The sequence below is a fragment of the Pseudochaenichthys georgianus genome, unplaced genomic scaffold, assembly GCF_902827115.2.
Source record: "Pseudochaenichthys georgianus unplaced genomic scaffold, fPseGeo1.2 scaffold_180_arrow_ctg1, whole genome shotgun sequence".
Classification (NCBI taxonomy): domain Eukaryota; kingdom Metazoa; phylum Chordata; class Actinopteri; order Perciformes; family Channichthyidae; genus Pseudochaenichthys; species Pseudochaenichthys georgianus.
This window is the reverse complement of record NW_027262575.1, coordinates 958675-984457: the sequence shown is the minus strand read 5'-3', so window position 1 is coordinate 984457 and position 25783 is coordinate 958675. Positions and strand designations below refer to the sequence as shown.

Below are 25783 nucleotides of genomic sequence, written 5' to 3'. Positions count from 1 at the left end.
ATTAGGATAAACCCCTTGAGATGCACCATCAAGGGGGTCCCGACAGAAGCAACAACTTACAGACATACATGAACAAAATAACAGAAAGCAAACCAGGACAAACCACGTACAGTCTGTTAAGTAAAATGCATGAAGTAATACTTACAATCATTACAATTTGATAGACAGTAGTGTCTAATAGATATAGATAAGAGCAGACCAGGTGAAAGTGAGATGATAACGCATGCTTAAATAAACCCAAAGATGCAAGGGATCGAATAGTAGCAGGTTAGTTTGGTTTGATAATATAAGCAAAATAGAATAAAACTGAAAACATCGTAAATATTCTCTATATCAGGGGTTCCCAACCCCCGGTCCGCGGACCGTTACCGGGCACAGGTCTTACTGCCGGGCCGCGAAATAGCTGTGAGTTTATCGTAATATTAGCAGAATTATAAATATTTAAAAAAAATTATTCATCCAAAACATACAAAATAAATCAAAATTGGTTAGCATAAGGTCTCAGCCTCTCGTGCGCAGAGAAAGTTACCGGTGCGCCGATAGGAAGTGGAGTACACCGGAGACAACTCGGACTTCATTTTAGAGCTATTTTTCTATTTGTAAAGCCTGCTTCACTTCATGAAATGGCTGCAGCATCAGGAGGCAGCCTCTGAGAAGTGCAGCACCAGCACGTACACACCGCCTTCACTGTGTTCCCCACTGCAGGCTGCTACGTTTCAACCACACACACACATCGAACGGCCCGATTATTCCTCCTATTACTCGTATGAAGGAAATGTCCAGTCACAAAGGCGCGTTATGTGTGTGTGTGTAACAACGGCATTTGTTTTCAAATGACCATGAACAGTAATTTACACACATCTGGCCAACTCCATAGGTATGTGGGTGTTCCCAAAAGAAGTTAATCTTAATCTCGATGTAGTGCTAAATGCTGTCGGAGTGCACCGAACGACCGGACAAACGCCCCGGTATGATGTTATTATGGCTGGCAAACAAGCCCAGTGGTCTCACTGACATGTCAGTTATATCAATATGTGTAAAGCGGTCCTAATTTTTTGTTTTAATTGTATCCTGGTTTTAAACATTGTTAATATGTTTTGGATGCATATTGGTATTTCTTCAGGCTGTTAAATACAATTAGCCTCTGTTGCCACCTGCTGGTGAGTAAATATTGAAATCAGTTAAAATTGACAACCGGCCCGCAATTTTTTTTAACGTATCTGCCAGTCCTTGGCACAATAAAGGTTGGGAACCCCTGCTCTATATCAATACGTCATTGGTTCTTCTTCCAGAACAGACTGATAACTCAACAGGAACTATCAAATACATCCCAATGGAAGTTTCAAGTCACAACATTTCATTATCCAAACAGATTATTAGAGAAACTACTCTGCAGATGAATCAGTCAGTGGTTATAGTATAAATCAGAAAAGTAGTATGACAAAAACATTAAACATATTCAAAACTTCAGTTGTCATGTATGAATATTGTCAAACAGAGTTTATACAGCCAGACAGATTTTTCTCATGTGAATTGTCGTAGGACTAATTAATTGTCTTCTTATTTTGTTGCAGATTTGACTTGGAAAATGTCAGGTTCTGAAGAGTCTCCAGGGTTGTCCTCAGTCTCTGGTTGTAAATGTCTCTCTGGATCTGAGTTCCTGGCTGGTTCTGGTCCTCCACAGTCCTCTCCATCAGCTTCTGATTCCATGTGTTCAGCTGAGCTGCTGGCTGGAGGCTCTGCCTCTCTGTTCTCCTCACTTTGAGTTTGATGAAGCTGTGAGAATACTCACGTGGTCTTTTACATTTCCTCTCCGTTTAACCCTTTTCTCACACAAAGAGCAGCCAAATGTTTTCTCTCCTGAATTACGACTTGAATCACAGACAGGGTATTTTATAGGTTTCTGACAGTTTGAACCTGGTTCTCTGGTCTCCTTCCAATCAGCCCTGTCTTCAGTCCCAGGTCCAGAAGAGTCTCCAGGGTTGGCCTCAGTCTCTGGTTGTAAATGTCTCTCTGGATCTGAGTTCCTGGCTGGTTCTGGTCCTCCACAGTCCTCTCCACCAGCTTCTGTTTCCATGTGTTCAGCTGAGCTGCTGGCTGGAGGCTCTGCCTCTCTGTTCTCCTCAGTTTGAGTTTGATGAAGCTGTGAGGACTGACTACCAACACACTTATGTCTTTTGACCTGTTGACTCCAGGTAAATCTTTTGTCACAAACACTGCAGCTAAATCGTTTCTCTCCTGTGTGGACTCTCATGTGTCTCTTTAAATATTGCTTTTGTGAAAAAGATTTATTACAGACTGAGCAGCTGAATGGTTCCTCTCCTGCACTACGTCTTGAATCACTGACAGGGTCTTGTTTAGGTTTCGGAGAGTTTGAAACTGGTTCTCTGGTCTCCTTCCAATCAGCTCTGTCTTCAGTGTAAGTGTCAGTAGAATCTGCAGTGTCAGTTTCAGAAGAGTCGTCAGTTTCAGAAGAGTCTCCAGAGTTGTCCTCAGTCTCTGATTGTAAATGTCTCTCTGGATCTGAGTTCCTGGCTGGTTCTGGTCCTCCACAGTCCTCTCCATCAGCTTCTGTTTCCATGTGTTCAGTTTGTCTTTGATGAAGCTGAGAGGACTGAGGTTTCTCTTTATCATCTTCACTCTTCACAGGGACAGGAGTGAATGTGGACTTGGTGATATCGGCCTCCTCCAGCCCTTGAAGCTGCTCTCCCTCCTGACTGCTCCAGTGTTCCTCCTGTTCCTCTTTAATGTATGGGGGGGGATCTGGGTCCTCCTGGTCCAGACTGGAGCTCCACTCCTGCTGCTCAGGGGGAACCTCTTCTTTAACCACCACCAGCTGCTGGACGTCTGCAGGAAACAGGAAACACAGAGACGTTACAGAGAACAGCTGTTGTGTTCATTATGTCACCGCTCAAAGCCCCGTTTTGAACCCCTTATTTGTAAATTCCTAATTAATATCATAAATACCTATACATTTTTACATTTATGCACCAACGTGTTATAAAGAGTTTTTTCAAAGCATGGAGACATGTCCCAGTAAAGACAACATACTAATACGAACCTGAAAATGAACAGAATATGTCATCCTTGTCGTTGTCCTCGATCTCTGGTTGTAAATGTCTCTCTGGATCTGAGATCCTGGCTGGTTCTGGTCCTCCACAGTCCTCTCCATCAGCTTCTGCTTCCAGGTGTTCAGTTTGTCTGAATGGTTTCTCTCCAGTATGAATTCTCATGTGATCCTTTAAAATTCCACTTTGTGTAAAATATTTATCACAGACTGAGCAGCTGAATGGTTTCTCTCCTGTATGGATGTACATGTGTTTCTTTAAATGGCCTCTCTGAGTAAAAGACTTCTTACAGACTGAGCAGCTGAATGGTTTCTCTCCTGTGTGGATTGCTTTGTGTCGATTAAAATTTCCTCTCCCTGCAAAAGTTTTCTCACAGACTGAGCAGCTGAATCGTTTCTCTCCTGTATGGATGTACATGTGCTTCTTTAAATATCCTCGCTGAGTAAAAGACTTCTTACAGACTGAGCAGCTGAATGGTTTCTCTCCTGTGTGGATTGCCATGTGCCGATTTAAATTTCCTCTCACTGCAAAGAATTTCTTACAGACTGAGCAGCTGAATCGTTTCTCTCTTGCAATACGTCTTGAATCACTGACAGGGTCTTGTTTATTTCTCTGAGAGTTTGAACCTGGTTCTCTCATCTTCTTCCAATCAGCCCTGTCTTCAGTGTCAGGTTCAGAAGAGTCTCCACGGTTGTCCTCAGTCTCTGGTTGTAAATGTCTCTCTGGATCTGAGCTCCTGGCTGGTTCTGGTCCTCCACAGTCCTCTCCATCAGCTTCTGTTTCCAGGTGTTCAGTTTGTCTTTGATGAAGCTGAGAGGACTGAGGTTTCTCTTCATCATCTTCACTCTTCACAGGGACAGGAGTGAATGTGGACTTGATGATATCAGCCTCCTCCAGCCCTTGAAGCTGCTCTCCCTCCGGACTGCTCCAGAGTTCCTCCTGTTCCTCTTTAATGTGTGGGGGGGGCTCTGGGTCCTCCCGGTCCAGACTGGAGCTCCACTCCTGCTGCTCAGGGGGAACCTCTTCTTTAACCACCACCAGCTGCTGGACGTCTGCAGGAAACACACACAGACGTTACAGATAATAACACCCACATCTAAGGCCCAGGAAGCCTCGTATCGTGCCAGCCTCCACATTGCAAAAGCCGGTAAGCCAAAATAAATGACAGAAATAATTTGTGGCGAGAAGGCTGCCAAACAGTTACATTTGGTGCCACTTTCAAAGGACACTGTGTCATGGAGAATAGTATGGCAGAGGATGTTTAAAATACATTAATTGAGCGCATTCAAAGTAGTAGCCATTATTCCATCCAGCTGGGCGAGACTACTGATGTTGCAGATTTGGCCAATTTGATTGTTTATGTCGGATATGAACATGATGGTGCAGCTCAGGAAGACTTTCTGTTCTGTCAACCACTGGAGACCAGAGCAACAGCTGAGCACATATTCTAGCTCCTGGACGCGTTTGTGCAAGAGAATGGACTTGAATGGAAAAAGTGTGTTGGAGTCTGCACAGAGGGCGCGAGGGCTATGACTGGCCGCCACAGCGGAGTAGCAGCTCGGATCCAAGAGGTCGCAGCGGAGATGCGATGGACAAACTGCAGCATCCACCGGGAGGCGCTGGTGGTGAAGAAGATGCCCGATGGCTTGAAGTCTCTTCTTTGAAGAGTGTGAACTTCACAAAGGCCCGACCGATGCAGTGTCCCCTATTCCAAGTGCTCTGTGATGAGATGGGCAGCAAGCATGTCCAACTTCTGCTCCATACAGAAGTAAGATGTAAGAACACACACAGAGACGTTACAGAGAATAGCTGTTGTGTTCATTACGTCACCGCTCAAAGCCACGTTTTGAACCCCTTGTTTGTATATTCCTAATTAGTATCATAAATACCTATGGCTAATATCTTTTACATTTATGCACCGACATGTTATGTTTGGTACCCCTAAAGTCACATGAGGATACAGCTTGGGACCCGGATTGCCTTTTGTGTTTTTAGGGCAGCTCTAAATAGAGATGTTAATGATTTAGAAGAGTAACTAGCGCTGTCAGTCAAATGAAGTGCAGTCATGGCCTTACCCCCCGTTACACTCAACGAGGTCCGGCCCTCTGTATTTTTTTATTTACTTTAATAATTTTGTATGCATGCTTCTACGTAACATTAAGCTGCCTTTGTCTCTTTTCTGTTGTAACAACGTACATTTCCCCTCTGAAAAGTATCCTGATTGATTTGACATGGGGGAAGAACAACACGTTGTACTGATAGGCTAAGGGGCAGGACATCTCTAAGTGGTCGACCAATCACAACAGAGCCGGCCAGCTAACCATTCAGAGCAGACTGGGCTCTGGTTTCAGACAGAGGGTGAAAATAGTTACTATAACAAAAATAAAGAGCTTTTTCAACATTAAAGCATGGAGACATGTCCCAGTGAAGACAATATGCTAATACCAACCTGAAAATGAACAGAATATGTCATCCTTGTCGTTGTCCTCAGTCTCTGGTTGTAAATGTCTCTCTGGATCTGAGCTCCTGGCTGGTTCTGGTCCTCCACAGTCCTCTCCATCAGCTTCTGTTTCCAGGTGTTCAGTTTGTCTTTGATGAAGCTGAGAGGACTGAGGTTTCTCTTCATCATCTTCACTCTTCACAGGGACAGGAGTGAATGTGGACTTGGTGATATCAGCCTCCTCCAGCCCTTGAAGCTGCTCTCCCTCCTGACTGCTCCAGAGTTCCTCCTGTTCCTCTTTAATGTGTGGGGGGGGCTCTGGGTCCTCTTGGTCCAGACTGGACTCCTGCTGCTCAGGGGGAACCTCTTCTTTAACCACCACCAGCTGCTGGACGTCTGCAGGAAACACACACAGAGACGTTACAGAGAACAGCTGTTGTGTTCATTACGTCACCGCTCAAAGCCCCGTTTTGAACCCCTTATTTCTATATTCCTAATTAATATCATAAATACCTATGGCTAATATCTTTTTACATTCATGCACCAACATGTTATATTTTGTACCCCTAAAATCACACGTGGATACAGCTTGGGACCCGGATTGCCTTTTGTGTTTTTAAGGCAGCTCTAAATAGAGATATGAATGATTTAGAAGAGTAACTAGCGCTGTCAGTCAAATGAAGTGCAGTCATGGCCTTACCCCCCGTTACACTCAACGAGGTCCGGCCCTCTGTATTTTTTCTAAGGTGTATGTAATAAAATAAAACACTGAAATGAACAGGGCTCTATTAGACTAAGTCGTTTCTTACTTGCACTGCAGCTCTACAAGTTGGTTTCACTTGAGTGAATAAACTAGCAACATAGCTAATTAATTACATTCATCAAATGTCTTGACATTAACAATTTAATTAAACATTGTCCTCGTAAAAGTGTTCACCCTTACATGCCCAGATAAAAAAAAATGATTGCAAGGTTTTACTGATTCTCATGCTTAACTTAAAATATCATTTATGCCGCTGCCCTCCAGAGGGAGCTTTATAGGGTTTGGAAGATTTCTACAAAAAAAGACTCCTCATGTCCTTTGAACAATTAAAGAGGAAATATGACTTGTCCAACAAGACCTTCTTCTGCTATCTTCAGTTCAGATCCTTTCTTAGAGCCAACCTGGGCCCTGGGATGACTTTACCCGTGTTGACTGATGTGGAGAAACTGCTTCATGAGGGAAATGTATACAGAGGTATTTCTAAAATGTACTCTTTACGCTGAATGAGGGCCCAAAGCCAGGTTTACACAAATCTAGAGCGAGATGGGAGTCAGATCTGGATGTAGCAATTGATGAACAGCTCTGGTCAGATGTATGTAAAGACAGTTTGTCAGCTACTATTAATGCCAGGTTCACTATAATGTCCTCCATCAACTGTACCTCACCCCACAGACACTACATAGATCCAAGCCCGAGCTGTCAGAGATGTGCTTCAGGTGTGGTATCGAGGTCGGCTCCTTCCTACACGGCACCTGGCTGTTCACAAAAGTGAGGCCCTTTTGGTACGATTATTGTGAGACCTTAACCGAGATCACAGGATCTACCTTCCCTTTAGAACCTGAGCTTTGCTTACTGGGCCATTTCACAAGTCTCAATAGATCTTCAACTAAATCCCAAATTACATTGATTGAAATTGCTTTATGTGTGGCTAGGAAATGCATAACAGTAACATGGACATCTGACTCTCCTCATTGATAAATGGTCTTTAGAAACGAACAGTTGTATTCCTCTTGAAAAGATCACACAGAAAGGTCTTAGAAAACGAACACCTTTCTGAAAACCTGGCAGCCTTATTTAGAGTTTATATCCAGGGGTGCCCTGGTTCTCCAAGGAGCACCTGGAGATGTTGCTTGGTGCTCGTCCTGAACATGAAATAAACCGTAACTTTTGAGGGGGTCTTGACTTTATTTGCCAGACACACGGCACTGAACACACACACTGAGGTGAACACTGAACACACACACTGAGGTGAACACAGAACACACACACAGAGGTGAACACTGAACACACACACAGAGGTGAACACTGAACACACACACTGAGGTGAACACTGAACACACACACTGAGGTGAACACTGAACACACACACTGAGGTGAACACTGAACACACACACTGAGGTGAACACTGAACACACACACTGAGGTGAACACTGAACACACACACTGAGGTGAACACTGAACACACACACTGAGGTGAACACTGAACACACACACTGAGGTGAACACTGAACACACACACTGAGGTGAACACAGAACACACATGCAGAGGTGAACACAAGACAACATTAGCACGACCAGTAATCCTACAAGCTGTCATCACTACCTCCTCTCTGTCTTCCTCTCTGTCTTCCTCTCTGTCCTCCTCTCTGTCTTCCTCTCTGTCCTCCTCACTGTCTTCCTCTCTGTCTTCCTCTCTGTCTTCCTCTCTGTCCTCCTCTCTGTCTTCCTCTCTGTCCTCCTCTCTGTCTTCCTCTCTGTCCTCCTCACTGTCTTCCTCTCTGTCTTCCTCTCTGTCCTCCTCTCTGTCTTCCTCTCTGTCTTCCTCTCTGTCTTCCTCTCTGTCCTCCTCTCTGTCTTCCTCTCTGTCTTCCTCTCTGTCCTCCTCTCTGTCTTCCTCTCTGTCTTCCTCTCTGTCTTCCTCTCTGTCTTCCTCTCTGTCCTCCTCTCTGTCTTCCTCTCTGTCCTCCTCTCTGTCCTCCTCTCTGTCCTCCTCTCTGTCCTCCTCTCTGTCCTCCTCTCTGTCCTCCTCTCTGTCTTCCTCTCTGTCCTCCTCTCTGTCTTCCTCTCTGTCCTCCTCTCTGTCTTCCTCTCTGTCTTCCTCTCTGTCCTCCTCTCTGTCTTCCTCTCTGTCCTCCTCACTGTCTTCCTCTCTGTCTTCCTCTCTGTCTTCCTCTCTGTCCTCCTCACTGTCCTCCTCTCTGTCCTCCTCTCTGTCTTCCTCTCTGTCTTCCTCTCTGTCCTCCTCACTGTCCTCCTCACTGTTCTCCTCTCTGTCTTCCTCTCTGTCCTCCTCACTGTCCTCCTCACTGTTCTCCTCTCTGTCTTCCTCTCTGTCCTCCTCACTGTCCTCCTCACTGTTCTCCTCACTGTCTTCCTCTCTGTCCTCCTCACTGTCTTCCTCTCAGTCAGACATGGTAGCTGATGATGTAGGCCTACTTCCTCCTCTCTGGGTGAGTCTGCGACTAGCTGCTTGCATCCACAAGTCAACAGCTGGGTTTGGGTCGAAAGTCTCTGTTGTCATCTTAGACAAGTGGATGTAATCAAATAAGTATGTGAACATAACCAATAAGCTACCATAGCCAATAACAAATTAATGTAACTTATTTTATTTGTGTTGTTCATTCATATCTTATTTTACCTTAACATTTATGCATTTTTTATCTCCAGTTTTATAGTATGCGTTGGAATGATTTCAAACCTGTTTAACCCAATAATTATAAAGGAGAGCTTTGGAAATATGTGTTTACATAAATTGTGACCAAACCGTTTGAACTTAGACTAAAGTGAACTATCTAAACACTCCGTCCTTTACCTCACTGAGCTGTAGTATCAGCCTCTCAGTCTGACTGGAGAGGACTCTCCTCCACATCATTGTATGGTGCGCCCTTCTCTCTCTCTCTCTCTCTCTCTCCCTCACTCGCACTTTGGCTGTGAGCTGCGGTTGCCAGATAAGCCAACATCCCCCATTTTCATCACTTGCAGCGCCCATCGTACAGGGCGAATGAAACGTGTAACCGGGGTGAAAAGGGGTTACATTTACTTAATTATGAATGTTGTTACATCAAGGCCGAAAATTAGGATGAGCACCAACGGTCAAAACATTTGTTTTCCCTCCCAGAGCTGTCAGCGCAGCGTCTCCACAGATCTGGCGCCCTCGGCGAACATCTATAACTCCAGTGCTACGGGCCGGCCCTGAGTTCATATGCAACTCGCAAATATCTTTCTCTCTCCTCTCTCTTCCTCTCCCAATTTTGGTACGCAAATGCGCCTTTTTTCAAATGACCCGGTGCTCTTTTTATGTGCAGCCCTGTTTATAGATGCATCACTGACGCCACCATCGGTATATCATCTGATTAACCAACAGGCCTCTGGATATACAGTGGCACTGTGTACGTGTAGTATCTCCTTGTGTTTTGATTTACACACTGACTTGTTTGTTATTTGGGGGAGGGGGGATGCTTTGCGTTTTTAATGCAACACTTTTTTTTTTTATGTTTAATTGTTACATAAACCTGAACATGATAAATAAAATATAAAAAAATAAAAAAACGTGGCACAAAACGGGAGGTATTCGGAAGAGAGGTACAGAGGAGAATATTACCAGCGAAAGTGAACAAGTGAATTACATTACATGTCACTTGTTAGATGCTTTTATCCAAAGTGACTTACATATGGTGTGGGCAATCTCCACTGGAGCAATTTGGGGTGAAGTGTTTCAGGGACACAACGACATGCTGACTGCAGTGGGGTTTGAACCTGTGACGCCCTGTTCCCAACACCAACGCTCAACCCACTGCACCACACGCCTCCCTGAATGAGGAGGAGGACAGTCATCAACCGAGCACAAGCGCAGGCTCCGCCAGCAACGCAAAAGTGATATGCACAGCCACAGCGCCGCCCAGTGCTAACGCTGCTAACGTAGCTGAGAGTGAATCCATCAGCAGCTGCGCAAGTGAGTCCGCAATAAGGAGACACAAACCAGTTTGGAAATACAACCAGGGTTACATGACATTTGGATACAGCTGCAGTGGGACAGATAATGAGCCCAGACCACAGTGCGTGATTTGTGGTGAAGTGCTAAGTAATGATTATATGAAACCATCGCACCTCCAACGGCACCTTACGACTAAAGACGCCCACCTGCAAGACAAGCCAGCGGAATTCTTTACAAGAAAATGTGATGCACTGAATAAGTGCAAGTCAACGATCCAATCCAGCTGTACGCCCACAGCCAAGGCCCAGGAAGCCTCGTATCGTGCCAGCCGCCGCATTGCAGAAGCCGGTAAGCCGCACAATTGGCGAGAAACGTTGTCTCTCATTCGCAAAAGAAATGACAAAAATAATTTGTGGCGAGAAGGCTGCCAAACAGTTACATTTGGTGCCACTTTCAAATGACACTGTCACGGAGAATAGTAGAGATGGATGAAGGATGTTTAAAATACATTGATTGAGCGCATTAAAAGTAGTAGCTATTATTCCATCCAGCTGGGCGAGACTACTGATGTTGCAGATTTGGCCAATATGGTTGTTTATGGTGGATATGAACATGATGGTGCAGCTCAGGAAGACTTTCTGTTCTGTCAACCACTGGAGACCAGAGCAACAGCTGAGCACATATTCCAGCCCCTGGACGCGTGTGCTAGACAAGCAGAGATGCAGAGTTTGGAGGCAGGAGTTGGAACGAGTCAGAGGAAGGGAGGGCTGAGAGCACCGATGAGGCGAAGGTAGAGGGGGAGAGGGAACGAAGGTTACGGCGGACAGGTGCAGGATGAGAAGAGATTAGTTTGTTATGTTTGGAAAGGGGTAGAGAGAATGAAATGAAGAAGTGATCGGATGTGTGGAGCGGGTTTACAGAGAGGTTAGACGTAGTGCAGTTCCTTGAGGATATGAGATCAAGGACACTGCCAGCTTTATGAGTTGGTGGGGACGGAGACAGTGAGAAAGCAAAGGCGGTTAACAGAGATGTTAGCTCGTCTATCTTCCCCGTCTGGAGGTTGAAGTCTCCGAGAAGTACAGCAGGAGGGCCAATTTCAGGGATGTGTGAGAGGAGATTATCCAATCCCTCCAAGAAGTCCCCTGTCATTCAAACAGGACGCACTGGAGAGGGGGCGGGGCTTATAGCCATGTAAATACTATGGTGGAAACCAACTACGACAACATCAACCTATTTTACCGTGATTTAATTGTAATACACGTTTCAAAATGATGCCGAAGTAATGGTTAGTAAAAACCATGCTTTGACAAGTGTGCAGACAAGACGGCAGGCGGAAAACTTTTTAAATGCGTGTTCTCTGAATGGAGTAGTGTTAAGTCAAGAATTGCGATTCCGATTCCTTTTCTTAAAAAAAGGGAAACCGTCTTAAATGTAATTATTGTGCTTTATTTCACACCAGAACCATAATACACTTTTAAACAATGAGAACAATAAATAAAATAAATGACTAGAATTTGTATTAAATACAATTAAGCATCATCTATAAACAACTTCTGGCGTCTTTGTTGTCAACAAGCCGAGGCGCAGCGGCAGTTGCACTCCCACTTGCAGCCACGCTTCTCGCTTTCTCGCATGCTTTGGCAGCTAGCGCGTGCACGAGAGAGGGGAGGCACTTAGAGCGTGCTTGAGAGGGGAGGGACTTAGAGCGTGCTTGAGAGGGGAGGCACTTAGAGCGTGCTTGAGAGGGGAGGCACTTAGAGCGTGCTTGAGAGGGGAGGCACTTAGAGCGTGCTTGAGAGGGGAGGCACTTAGAGCGTGCTTGAGAGGGGAGGCACTTAGAGCGTGCTTGAGAGGGGAGGCACTTAGAGCGTGCTTGAGAGGGGAGGGACTTAGAGCGTGCTTGAGAGGGGAGGCACTTAGAGCGTGCTTGAGAGGGGAGGCACTTAGAGCGTGCTTGAGAGGGGAGGCACTTAGAGCGTGCTTGAGAGGGGAGGCACTTAGAGCGTGCTTGAGAGGGGAGGCACTTAGAGCGTGCTTGAGAGGGGAGGCACTTAGAGCGTGCTTGAGAGGGGAGGCACTTAGAGCGTGCTTGAGAGGGGAGGCACTTAGAGCGTGCTTGGGAGGGGAGGCACTTAGAGCGTGCTTGAGAGGGGCGGGACTTAGAGCGTGCTTGAGAGGGAGGAACTTAGAGCGTGCTTGAGAGGGGAGGGACTTAGAGCGTGCTTGAGAGGGGAGGCACTTATAGCGTGCTTGAGAGGGAGGAACTTAGAGCGTGCTTGAGAGGGGAGGGACTTAGAGCGTGCTTGAGAGGGGAGGGGCTTAGAGCGTGCTTGAGAGGGGAGGGACTTAGAGCGTGCTTGAGAGGGGAGGGACTTAGAACGTGCTTGAGAGGGGAGGGACTTAGAGCGTGCTTGAGAGGGGAGGGACTTAGAGCGTGCTTGAGAGGGGAGGGACTTGGAGCGTGCTTGAGAGGGGAGGGACTTAGAGCGTGCTTGAGAGGGGAGGGACTTAGAGCGTGCTTGAGAGGGGAGGGACTTAGAGCGTGCTTGAGAGGGGAGGGACTTAGAGCGTGCTTGAGAGGGGAGGGACTTGGAGCGTGCTTGAGAGGGGAGGGACTTGGAGCGTGCTTGAGAGGGGAGGGACTTAGAGCGTGCTTGAGAGGGGAGGGACTTGGAGCGTGCTTGAGAGGGGAGGGACTTAGAGCGTGCTTGAGAGGGGAGGGACTTAGAGCGTGCTTGAGAGGGGAGGGACTGCAGGCACGGCTGCAAGCAGGGAGTGGAAGCAGAGCGCTGAACACACACGGCTCTTATTAAAACGGCGCTTTCTCACCGGAGTACTTTTCCCCGTCATTCTTAAAGTACCGATACTAATGAAACGGAGGAATCGTAAGGTTTTTAACGGCAGAGTATCGCGGTACCTTTCAAGTATCAGTACACCGTGCAACACTAGAATGGAGCGATCTCCATTTGATCAGATCAGGCTAAACTAACCTGTAGCTGCTCCATCCAAACTCACAACGTCCTAAAGACAGAATTAAAGCAGCGACTGTGTTCGTCATGACACAGGCAGTCTGTGGTTTGTACTCGTTTAACTTTTGTCCAGTTTCTGAACAGATATGAGGAGCTGTGAGGAGTTGATTAAAGAAACTCTCTCACACACACACACTTTTGCATTTCAAAGTATTGCTTGTTGATACAGTTGGATGTTGGAGCTTCACAGTGCACTGCTGAATGATGTGCAGAGTTTGACCCTTGAAGGCTGTTTCTTCTGAAATGGAATATATTTGTTACATATTAATATAATTTTAGATTTGATTTTGGATTTGTGAATGGGTGAAGTAGTAGATAGAAAAAATACCAAACACTAATTATTCAAAGTAGAGTATTTAATTGTATATACGGTAATACTAAGGAGGCATAGGCCTATATGATGATATCATGTTTGACATTATTGATATTAGAAAAGTGATTTGTTTTCCATGCCATTCCTGTTCTTATAGAAAGTGAAGTTATTTATTTGTAAGCTCCAAATCCAAATGTTTCCCTCAATGGCCTTTGCGCCCTGAAAGAATGTGTGACACCAAAGGCCAAATGGCCTTGCCCCTAAAATGACGAAAATCCAAGCCTGGTCTGCGCAGACGGAGCGAGGGCTATGACTGGCCGCCACAGAGTAGCAGCTCGGATCCAAGAGGTCGCACCGGAGATGCGATGGACACACTGCAGCATCCACCGGGAGGCACTGGCAGTGAAGAAGATGCCCGATGGCTTGAAGTCTCTTCTTTGAAGAGTGTCAACTTCACAAAGGCCAGACCGATGCAGTCTCGCCTATTCCAAGTGCTCTGTGATGAGATGGGCATCGAGCATGTCCAACTTCTGCTCCATACAGAAGTAAGATGGCTATCAAGAGGGAAAGTGCTTTCAAGGCTTTTTGAATTGCACAGGGAAGTCCAAGTCTTCTTACAGGACAGAAACGTCCCCTTATCAGATGTGTTTGATGATACAGTGTGGCTCAGCCAGTTGGCATACTTGTCAGACATGTTCTCCCGTTTAAACGACCTGGATTTGGGACTACAGGAAGTCTCCATCAATGTGTTTGATGTGCAGGACAAAATCAACAATGCTGAAAAGTTATTGGAAGTCAAAGTCAAGGCAGGCGATGTTTCAGCTTTCCCTGCTTTAGAGCTTTCTGTCTGAGAAGGAGCTGACCCTTGATGATGGAGTGAGGGACAACATGGTTGCACACCTTGTCTCACTCAGACAACAGTTCCGCCAGTATTTCCCAGTGATGACCGAAGACAACAGCTGGATGAGAAGCCCGTTCAGCGTGGAAGCCTCTGGACTGCGGCTGAGCAGGAGAGTTTAACAGAGTTGTCTTGAGATGAAACACTAAGTCTTCAGTGGACTTTTGGATAAAGCAACACAGAGAATACCCGCCCTGTCTGACACAGCTGGGCGCTTTCTCCTTCCTTGTGCGACCACATATCTGTGCGAGGCTTCTCTTCCCTTGCTGTTATTAAAACCAAATACAGAAGCAGGCTGAATGCTGAGCCAGAGCTGAGACTGAAGCTCACCTCGATTGCCCCAGACACCAAAGGACTGTGTTCACGGAGACAGGAGCAACCTTCACATTAGGTTTAGGTGAGTTGTCAATGGACACCAACGTGCTGTATGTGTGGCAGAGAGAGAGTGCGTATGAATGAAGTACTGTACAGTTGTCATGCGTTATTCTTTTGTTCCGTTCTCTTTTGTGAGTGAGTGATGAGTGAGAGAGACTGCCCTTTGTACATGTAGCTGTGGCTAACAATAAAAAATGTTATTATGAATAAATGTGCCTCAGAGTCCAGCATGAACTGTGCATAGACTGCATTTAAACATTGGTCATATGGTGGTACTTGGAGAGCCAACTATTTCTATTTCTCAGGTGGTACTTGGTGTACCTACCTGATTTACTGTGTAACACAAGTCCCTGGTCATTATCCCTCTATAATACATGTTTATTTGTATCCATTTCTCTTTATATTACAGATGCCACCCCCCATTACTATTGCATGTTCAAGTCACTACCCTGGAGAGTCAATCAAGTTGATAAAGTTAGAAGAGTCAGTCACCGTCACCTTCGTACAGAGGACAGGACAATCTCGATGCAGCACGACCCGTATATTTTTGCACGCCGTGTTCTCAACACTACTATTCCAGTATATACAGTAAAACATCGGCAAAATTGGTACTCTAAACATCGGCAGACATTTTGTTAATTGATGCATCCCTACTAACAGTTAACAACGAGTCTAAAGTGTTAATCCATTTCAGGATGGAGCTGCCTTCCACTTCCAGCGGCTCAGGAACAAAGCCCTCAGGATTATAAAAGACCCCCAGGCAGGCGGTACCGCAGCACCCAGACTCAGGGACAGCTTCATCCCACAGGCCATAAGACGAGTTAACACCCGACCTTGCACTATTCTTATTTTTTGGCCATTTTATTCTTATGAAAATGTATGTCATGTTATTGTACGGTTGAGGAGCCTGTGACCTACGTTTGCATAGCATAACTACACCGTAGTTGTGAATATGATATGACAATATCACCAAGGGAGGTCCTGTGTGGGTGGCAGCTCCTTCCCCAGCAGACCCAGTCCTCCAGAATTGTCCTAATCACACAGTAAACGAGAACAAAATAAATAATAATAATAACCACATGGTGGCAGAATTATGTAACTCAGCATTACAGACTAAACCATATTTAAAATGACGTACTGTTTTAGTTTTGAAAAAAGAGAAGTGACAGTCACAGCTAGCATCCTTTTGACAGCACGACACAAAGAAAAATCAAGCAAAGGACTTCTATCCATTTCTGATGGTCTTATTATTATGGGATAAGGATACGGTCATTTAACCTTAATGGTCCCGTATTATACTATATTCGAACAACATATTATAGGGCCATATCTATTCAAAACATGTCTCTGAAGTGTCTTGCTCCAAACACCACAGATCCCTCATTGCCTGACTGGAGACTGTAAGGCTACTCAAACCCCAAACATGTCCTTAATGTTACTCAAGAGACTGCAGCTAACTGTGGGGCTACAACCCCCTCATACCGTGAGTGAATAACAACAAAGGGGAGACAATAATTATGGTATTAGGTAGGGGTGCACCGAATGGGAAATTCTTGGCCGAAACCGATACCGAAATAGGAAACAGTTGGCCGAAAACCGAATGCCGAAAATGATTAATAGAAATATATATATATAATGTATACATTTTTTACCAATGTTGTTCAGCTACCTGATTATGGAAATAGACATGATTATGGCAAAACATAACTTAAATAATAATCACTATTATGGGTCCATAAAACATTTATTCAGCACTTTTGAACATTTGTACATTTATTTTCTCTGTAGGATAATAACTACAACAAAGTGCATTCAGAACAAAGCCAAGGGGCTTTAAAACAGCATAAACATCTAGGCCAGTAGGCCTACAACAAAATAGTGTCAACAACAACAACAACAACAACAACAAATGCACCTATAAGTGCATGCATACAAATGTGCAAACTGGATAAATCCACATGAATGTAACTATAGTATTTACAAATGAAAGCTTATGATAAGCCAGCCTTGTCTACTTATTAAGGAAACGTGGGAGGTTCTTTTTAATGAACAGTAGCTTCTCTGCTTTATCAGCCATGAGTCTGTTCCTCTTCTCATCAAGCACATGAGAGGCAGCGCTGAACAGTCTCTCGCTGTCAGTGCTTGTGCATGGAGCACTCAAATACTTGCGTGCCACCTTGGCCAGGTCAGGAAAGCGGTCTTGTTTGTTTCTCCAGTATCCAAGAGGGTTCTCGCTTTTTTTTTTCTGTGCGCCGGTGATTTCATCATACTCCGTATATTGGTCCGGGTGTTTAGATTTCAGGTGATGGAGTAATCCCGAAGTGCTGAAAGTCTTTGAAGTTACACCCCCTCGAGAAATGTCAGCTGAACACGTTTTGCAAATCGCAATCCGCGACTCTGATATTGTGAAGTATCTCCAAGCGGCAGACATGTTGACTGTGAGCCAGCCGTGAGCATGGTCCCTGCCTCGCCGCGTCTTTATTACGTCATCACAACAACACGTTAGGTTGCCTGTTCTGACATTCGGTGATATTTTTTCGGTGCTAAAACCCTTTCGGCCGAAAGGGCCTTTTTAACCATTTTCGGCCGATAATTTTCGGTGGCCGAATTTTCGGTGCATCCCTAGTATTAGGCCATGCAAATACAGGGTCAACTAAGTGATCAAATAAGTGCTGTATAATATATGTTCTTGAATGATGTTATTTCATAAATAGTTGTTAATGTAATGATTACATTTTCTCCTTATGCAGTTCCACTATCAGATGATGATGATGCTGATGTCTCTGAGGGAGAGATGCAGGCAGAGCTCAGTGCTAGGACAGAACTGGCAGGTACAGAGGAATGTTTCAATAGGCTATGAAAACACTGAACAAAACCAAAGGAAGGTAATGACAACAGTATAAGCAAGCTATGTTCTCTCAATAAGTTACTATATAGTTATTGATAAGAGTTTAATCCATATGCTGGTTCTTATTCAGTACCAGCAGATGCCGAGAAGGTTGAAAAGACAAGTCAAGATTCAGGGTCCAGCACAAGGGAAATTGCAACTGAGGAGAAAGACAGCGAAAGAGACGCACAGGAAGTTGACAGAGAGGCCTTTTGATTATTTTGCTCGCCCTCAGCCAATCACCCACAACAAACTTCCAAGAAAGCCATTCCCAAAGTATTCCACAGCAAGGATGGGACAAATAGGAAATGGTTAACTTACTGTGAATCATCGCACTCTCTATATTGCTCGCTCTGTCTCATGTTTGCCAGGCCTGCCAGTGACAATGCTTTTGTGAAAGGAGGCATGCAGGCATGAAGCATGTTCACCAAAGAATTGAAGAGCATGAAAGAAGCGGGTTGCATCGAGATAGGAAAGCAAGCAGAGCTGATATCAGTAGCCAAAGCCATTTAACTCCAAAATAAAAAAAACAAATCTTCCCGGGAGAGCATGCCCCGGCCCGGACCACCCTATGGGCGTGTTTCTCAAACGTTTTCATACCAAGGACCACTTAACCAATAAAAAAACACTCGCGGACCACCTGACTCCACAAATATCCAAAAACACATCGTTTTTTACAAATCGCATGAAAATGGTACAAACAAGTGGCCACATGTGTGATGAAGGTGTTGCGCTGGGCTATATCATGCAATCAAAAGTGAAACTTAAGCTCGCTCCATTGCGGAGATATTCCTGCGAGAGTGCGGAAAACTTAAATGTATTTATTTATTTCAAATGTTACCAATATACTCACGGGCCACTAGGGGGCGCTCACGGACCACCAGTGATATGCTCATTCTTGTGGCAGTGCTTTGAGAAGCACTGCCCTATGGGATTTGAGGTCCACCCCCAAATAAAACATGTTCACATTGATAGGTTCCCAAATACATACGCACGCTTTTTTTTACAAAATCCTATGTCCATATGTTTCTATTTGGCAAGTAGATTTATACACACATTACGGATTAAACTGATATCACAATTGAGTTACTCTTTAAATATATATATACTGTAATTGGAAAATAATCATGTGTGGTGTCCTTGTTTTGTCCGTCTTGAGCCAGGGCTCTTTTGTATGTAGGTTATTCTTGGTTTTAGAATTAATTCAGTAATGGTGTGTAACAGAAATAATACATCATTGGATAGTGTTTCTCAAATGAAGGGGGGATAATGAAAAGTCATGTATCAAGACTCAGTGCGAGTTATTACTTTCTTCCTTTACTTGGCATTCTCCAACAATACACAGACATTGCAGCACATCGTTTCACGTCTTTGTTCAGCCTTTTCTCAGCAGTAGAGTAATGTGTTGGCGAACCTTTAGCCGCGTTCACACTGCGGTACTTTTCCCACTAAGTACAGATCGCGTTCACACCAGAAAAAGTCCCTGGGGGTGGATTAGGCAAATGAAGCCGCTGACGTCACTTCTTCTTCTTCTGCTTTGGGTTTACTGGCAGGCCGCAAACCACTTCACGGCGTATACTGCCACCCGGAGTCCCCGGCCGGAAGTCCCCGGAGTTGGGGAAGGCTTCAGTAGAAGCTGCTGGGACTCCCAGCAGCTTCTACTGAAGCCTTCCGAGTAAATCGCCAGAACGCCGACACCTCCTCATCTCCACCGCTCCCATGTTTTATTTTGTGTTGCCATAAGTTAGTCTCTCTGCGTTTCTGCGCTGGGCTAATGCTAATGCTAATAATGCTAATGCGAGGATAATAAAATGGCGGCTTCACAAAACTTTTGGGAGTTTTACGGGGCGTGGTTTGCAATTCGCCCAGCCAATCAGGCATATAGCTCTTTTCTCAAAAAAGAGCCGCTCGAAAGTCCCTGCTCTCTAGCAGGGACTTTCGAGGGGGTAAAAAGGTTCGCATGAACTACTTTTAGTACCGGCTCTTTTTGGTGTGAACGCGATCATGAACTAAGTTCGCATGAACCTTTGTGGGAAAAGTACCGCAGTGTGAACGCGGCTTTTGTTTCCTCCTGACAGAAGCACTCACTTAAAGATATGCTCATTCTTGTGGCCAAAGGGGGGAAACAACTCTTGTGTTCAGATGTATGCTTGAGTGCAGCAAAATGTAGCTCAGTGACTATTTTGTCAACTAAACATCATAGAAACAATACATATTTTAGTAAACGGGACATTATAATCTCCGCATTAACTCTATATTTGCCTCTGCCATGGTGCAAAAATGAAACGAAATAAACAATATAGGGGTTGCTTCTTCTCTGAACTTCTATGCATACTGCATCCCTCCCAAGCGGCAAACTCTGGGGAAGAGCCGGGACGCCAATACGGAAGTGCCACACACTGCAGTTCATCTAGTGGCCAGTAGGAGCAGGCTGCAGAAGGGAGCAATTTCCATAGACCCCCATGTTAAAATGCCCAACTTTACAGCAGAAATAAACATGTTTACATCGTGGTTAAAAAAAAACATATTCTCTGTATAGTTAGATTCCCCCTTCATGACTACTGTGTGGGGGGTGCATTTTTTCTCAACTCATCTGTTTAATTAAGCCTTAAAGCTTTTGCATAACTTAGGGCGTGGTCACTTTGATGGACATGCCTCACTGTCGGCTAACAGCAACTTGTCCACTCTGCTAGGCCACAACCATAGAGGCTACAACGTTAGTTAGTTGTAGTTACTGTACTTGACCCTTTAGCTTTAGCCGTGTTCGTGGTGATTGTGCCTTTTAGGGAATATGGTTACAAATACCAGACAATTAAAATGTCGTGCTGTGCGCTTGAATGTACTAACAGAACTTCCAAGAAGTCTAAAATTATAATATTATACATGTTAACCCCGTTCGCAGGTGTTTGTGTGCTTGGTAGCTTAGCTTGCTACTTATTAGCCAGCTAAGGATATAACCCTTTATACATACATATACATTTTAGTTTATGATTCAGCCTTGGGTAAGACTTTTATAGTCTATGGCTATGACGGCCATAATGCTAAACGGCAGCAAATGTTAATAGGGGACCCGATTATCCCAGTGGTGGGCGCCGGAGCTAACGGAGCCGCAGGGGGCTAGCTCCAGCCGGCGTCCCGGAGCTAGCCCACTGCGGCTCCGTTAGGTCCGGGCGGTGGAGTCCGTCTTTTCTCAACGTGTGAATGACAAGCATTAAGAATAACAAAATATAGCTAATTCTCTTGCAGATTGTCTCATTTGATTATGAATGTAACGTTTATATAGGGGAACTACACTGTTAGCAGTAACTTGGTATGCATGTATTTCATGTTAGCTTAGCTTCTTAGCCTGAGCTAGCTCTGTTTACTTCCAGTTCGGAGGCAACAGGATTAGACTCTGACGTCACAGTCGAGCCGTTAGTGGCCGACTCCGCCCACTAAGGGCTTCACGGCAACTCTGCAGAATGCTATGGGTGACGTCACGGACACTACGTCCATTTATATATCAGTCTATGATCCCTCCATATAATAAACCATAAACAAATACATAAAGTCGTGTTCACTGCAGCGATCTATTTTACACACTGTCGGCTACTATATGAAAACGTGGTGATATACAGTGCCGTTTTCTCCTGGAGACCAAGGGAAGACAGGCTTCTTCGGTTTTTTCAGCCTTTGTTATCATTTTGATAATTAAAAATAGGTTGTTGTCTGTGGTTGTTTTGGCGTTCAGGGCATAAAAGAGGTGTAACATTAGTTTAATACCAAAACTATATTGAGACAGAGTCTAGCTTGAACAGCAACAAAGTAGCTGTAACATTACTGGGTTATTTAGTGATAACTAAGTAAAGTAACTTCAGACGCAGACGTCAGGTAGCTTCTCAGACGAGGGGGTGGCAACGAGTGTCACGTTAGTTCTCTCGCGGCATAGTTCACGGTATGGTAGGCGAATATCGACACGATTGGCTGCTCAGTTAGTTCGTTCTTTGGCACTAATCACACCTCATAGTTCACCTTCCTACCAGACATGAATGTCTACGTCTCCGGTATAACAATAAACGTTGAATATAGCACGTCGTAGTCTGGAGTATTGATTGTACATACAGTACGAAAACAAAACACACAATACTCACAATCAGTTATTAAAGTAAGTTAAACCCAATACTCACATGTATCAGTTACTCCTGGCGTGCTGCTTTCTCTCTGAGACCGGACCGACATTTTCTTTGTTTCCTCGTCATCGGCGCGCATTGCATCCTGGGATACTGTGGGCAGCGAGGAAGAGGGTTATGGCTAGAAAGGACCCGTCTTGTGTAAAACTCTCGGGAGAGTTTGCAAGTCACGTGGCTGAATGTTTACGTTTGGCAGGCAGCCTTTCAGTTACGATCGTTAACATCAGTGGGCCACAGCAAATGATGGTGAGAAGCTAAACTATCTATTAATTATGTCAATTACAGGGAGTGTGATTGATGAAATAGGGAGTTAGCGGTCTTGCTGCTCAAAGAAGAATGACAACACTGTAGATCACCAACACTATGGTTTATTTTTATTATGTCTGATGTTTCTCTGTTAATATTGCTGCTGCATTCATGTGTATGTTGCATCATGTTACTGCTGGAGATGTGTTTCCAAGCCGCTCCGATTACAACGAGAGTTACAACGAGAACGTGACGTCATATATATACACAAGACGGATCTTTTCTAGCCACAACTGAGGAAGAGGACTCTTCAAATCCGGGAAAAGAAGAAGGCCGCCCTCCCCCCTCTCTTCTGTCTGTCCGCAGAATCCGAAGTCCTTTATTGGTCCCACAGAGGGACATTAACATGGTTACAGCAACAGTGGAGATCGATGCTGCTCCCAGACCGTAGTGGAGGAATACAGGGGAGGACTCTCTGCAGTCTTCCCGGACTGAAGCACCAGGCTTCGGCTTCAATAACCCACTCTGAAATGAGGCAGACAGGCAGGCTGTTCCTTGGGAGGCCGCTGTGTTTCCTCAGGACTTTGTTATACAGCTAACTGGAGACAGACTGATCACTGCTGCTAGTCCCGCTCTCTTCCGGACACACACGCGATCTGGTTCCAAGTTAGAAAGAGCAGGACCATCACTTCCGGTGCAGAGGACTTCAAAAATAAAAGCGGCTATGATTTCCCCTCAGGAAATACCTAAACCTTTACACACACAGTCACAGACACGGAGCAGCGGAGAGAAACCGGTTTATTTCTCCTGAAACACCTGTATTCATGTTATATGCATTCCCCCTCTTCCTAGAGCCTATTTAATATAATATTCGTGAAGAGAGAAACCCGTTGGTTTTATTGTGAAGGCCAGCATCGGAAGTTGTTTTTCAATTCAGCACCCAAGCCCCAAGGAAGTGCGCCGGACTCTGAGGAAAATATTCGTTGGCTGCAGTCGAATAGTCCATTTAGTTTAGGAAGCTTCCTAACCGAGTGAAATGACCCGGAAGTCCCTCAGTGGCAGCCATGATATATGCCGTTCGAATTCTCTAGATCAGTGCTTCTCAAAGTGTGGTCCACGGACCACTGGTGGTCCGTGAGCGCCCCCTAGTGGTCCGTGAGTATTTTGGTAACATTTCACATTTGAAATAAATTAATCTATTTAAGTTTTCCGCACTCTCGCGTGAATATCTCCGCAATGGAGCAAGCTTAAGTTTAACTTTCAATTGCATGATATAGCCCAGTTCAACACCTTCATCACACACGTTCCACTTGTTTGTACCATTTTCAGGTGATTTGTAATCTATTCTAGAATAACGATGTGTTTTGGGATATTTGTGGAGTTAGGTGGTCCGCGAGTGTTTTTTCATTGGTTAAGTGGTCCTTGGTATGAAAAAGTTTGAGAAACACTGCTCTAGATGATAGGAAAGGAGGTTTCAAACTTCCTTTATAACCTCCTTTAGCTTAGGAACCACTGGACCTCCCTAACCGAAAGGAGAGGAGAAAATATTGCAGCCGCAGCATTGTTCACGGACACAACCGATTATGACCGAGAAATTATATCATGAAAGTTACGGTGCTTATTAAGCTTTTTAAAACGTATGTGGTAAGTTGCGAAAGTGCTTTGTTTGGTTTAGTTTTTACTGAAATTATCAAATAAAGTCAACATTTCACAGTCTTTACTGAGCTGTGTGGAGTTTTTAAAAGATGTTTGAATGGTGATATACACAGTGATAGATGTTAAGGACTAACGTTTATAATAAATACATCTGTATTGATTTTAAGATATTTTCATAGTTCATACAATCATACGTATTGGGATCATTAGTATTAATGTGGACCGGAGGGAGAGGGTGACGAGCATAAGTTTCACTTTCATTTTTTATTTCAATTCCAGCTTTGGTCCTGAAGAATATGTTTCTCTGTTGTCCACGTTCATAAAGCAAAGCAGCAGCATCAGAGCACGGAGTCTCTAGATGAGTCCCTCGTTCTTATTATACATCCATGTTGTAGTCCGCTGTATAGAAAACTGTAGTTTCCATGGATGTATAATAGAGAACCGCAGTGACGCGTCCTAAAACCCGGATGTAAACTCCTTCCGGTTCCTTCGTCAAAAACGCAATGCAATTTCTCCATTGGGTTTTGGAAAATAGCTCGAAATCAGGTCTGTGGTTGAAACACATTTAAGAGACAGGTCACGTTTTGTTCAGCCGGATAATATCCACATGTCTATCCTACTTTTATAATTTTCTAATCGTAAATCTAGTCGCCAGAAGCAAAATGCTAACGTTATGCTATAAAGGAACTACAGCAGGGTCGCTGCTTCACCGTCACGCCAACTTAAGATCCATATTCAAACATACAGATTGTAATTGGTACAAGTTGAAGCGTTTGTTTGAACAGTTTGCAGGAGGCAGGGACTTGCTTTCAAGCAGAACAAACTTAGAGTGTTTTACGTGTTCGGCGTAATGACGTAAAACGGCCTGGACAACTTCTGTAGTCCTATTCAGTCACTTGTTAACAACCATCGTTTTTCAGAAACGTAAACTCATCAAAAATCACCAGCGGGATTACTGCTGATGGATTTAATGTCGTAGAACAAAACGTGATCCGTCTCTTCAATGTGTGTCAAACACAGACCTTATATGGAGCTATTTTCAAAAATCCTATGGAGAAATTGCATTGCTTTTTATCGAAGGAACCGGACGTGGTAAAAATGCTAACTTACTTCCGGGTTTTAGGACGCGTCACTGTGGCACTCTATAAGAATTGGATACAGCGTGGAAGGCGGGGCCTCATTCATTCCTATGAGAGTTGCGCATGGATGACAACATCGCCCAACTTCTGAGAGAGTGTGTCACTACGGTCACTACCCGATCCGTCGAGAAGGGTCTAGCTGCGGCCGCGGACAGTACACGACACTCCACGACACGACACGCCCACCTGATACGACACTACGGTGGCAGATTAAAAACGAATTGCAAATGTTATTGTAGCATTTTAAGCAAATATTAAGCAAATAAATGAATAACTATCAGTTTGAGAACCCCTTGTCCCATTTTGATGGTTGACATCTCATTTGAACTGTGAAAGCCAGAATGACAGCAGGGGTGAATTTTATTTTATAATTTTGCAATAAGTCAAAGATATGTTTACTGTATATTATAAAAATGCTTGTCATGTAGGCATACTGGAGATGGAAAGGCTTTAGTCAGTGTTGAAGCTGAGATTCTTACCGTTCCAATGATGTATGGGATGTATGTATTAATAACTTGGATTTATATAGCGCCTTTCATGAGACCCAAGGTCGCTTTAAAAAGAAGAACAGAAGTAGAAACAAACATAACAAAAGGCAGTCGGACAAAACAACAAATAGATTTGGAGCCAAAAGCCTTGGCAGACAGATGGGACTTGAGGGCCCTTTTGAAGGCGTCAAGCATCAAGCATTCCAGAGAGTGGGGGCTGCCACACTGAAGGCTCTGTCCCCGAAGGATCGCAGGTTGGTGCGGGGGGCCAGAGTCTGAAGACGGCAGGTTCCGGGGTAGGGCATGTGGGAATTGTATTGATTTGATACAAGCAAGCCAGTGTTTCATTGTGTACTTTCAGTATACGGTCCAGAAAGT

The 25783-nt window shown here is 44.6% G+C and overlaps 1 protein-coding gene across 1 annotated transcript; it reads right to left on the bottom strand.

Moving 5' to 3' along the window:
• LOC139433302 (zinc finger protein 271-like) lies at positions 1-22768 on the bottom strand. The gene is made up of 4 exons (XM_071202243.1): positions 21874-22768; positions 5518-5904; positions 3062-4120; positions 1-2847 (listed from the first exon to the last, which is right to left on the bottom strand). Exons 1-4 carry the CDS (start codon positions 21953-21955, stop codon positions 1757-1759), a joined length of 2619 nt encoding a protein of 872 aa, XP_071058344.1. The 5' UTR covers positions 21956-22768; the 3' UTR covers positions 1-1756.
• Between the last annotated feature and the right edge of the window lie 3015 nt (positions 22769-25783).

Bases quoted from the DNA above. Each gene is read 5' to 3' on its own strand.
- LOC139433302 (XM_071202243.1), bottom strand. From the start codon at position 21,955: ATGCGCGCCGATGACGAGGAAACAAAGAAAATGTCGGTCCGGTCTCAG. The intron at 4,121-5,517 runs GTTGGTATTAGC...TGTTTCCTGCAG, and splicing joins CATATTCTGTTCATTTTCAG to ACGTCCAGCAGCTGGTGGTG. The intron at 2,848-3,061 runs GTTCGTATTAGT...TGTTTCCTGCAG, and splicing joins CATATTCTGTTCATTTTCAG to ACGTCCAGCAGCTGGTGGTG.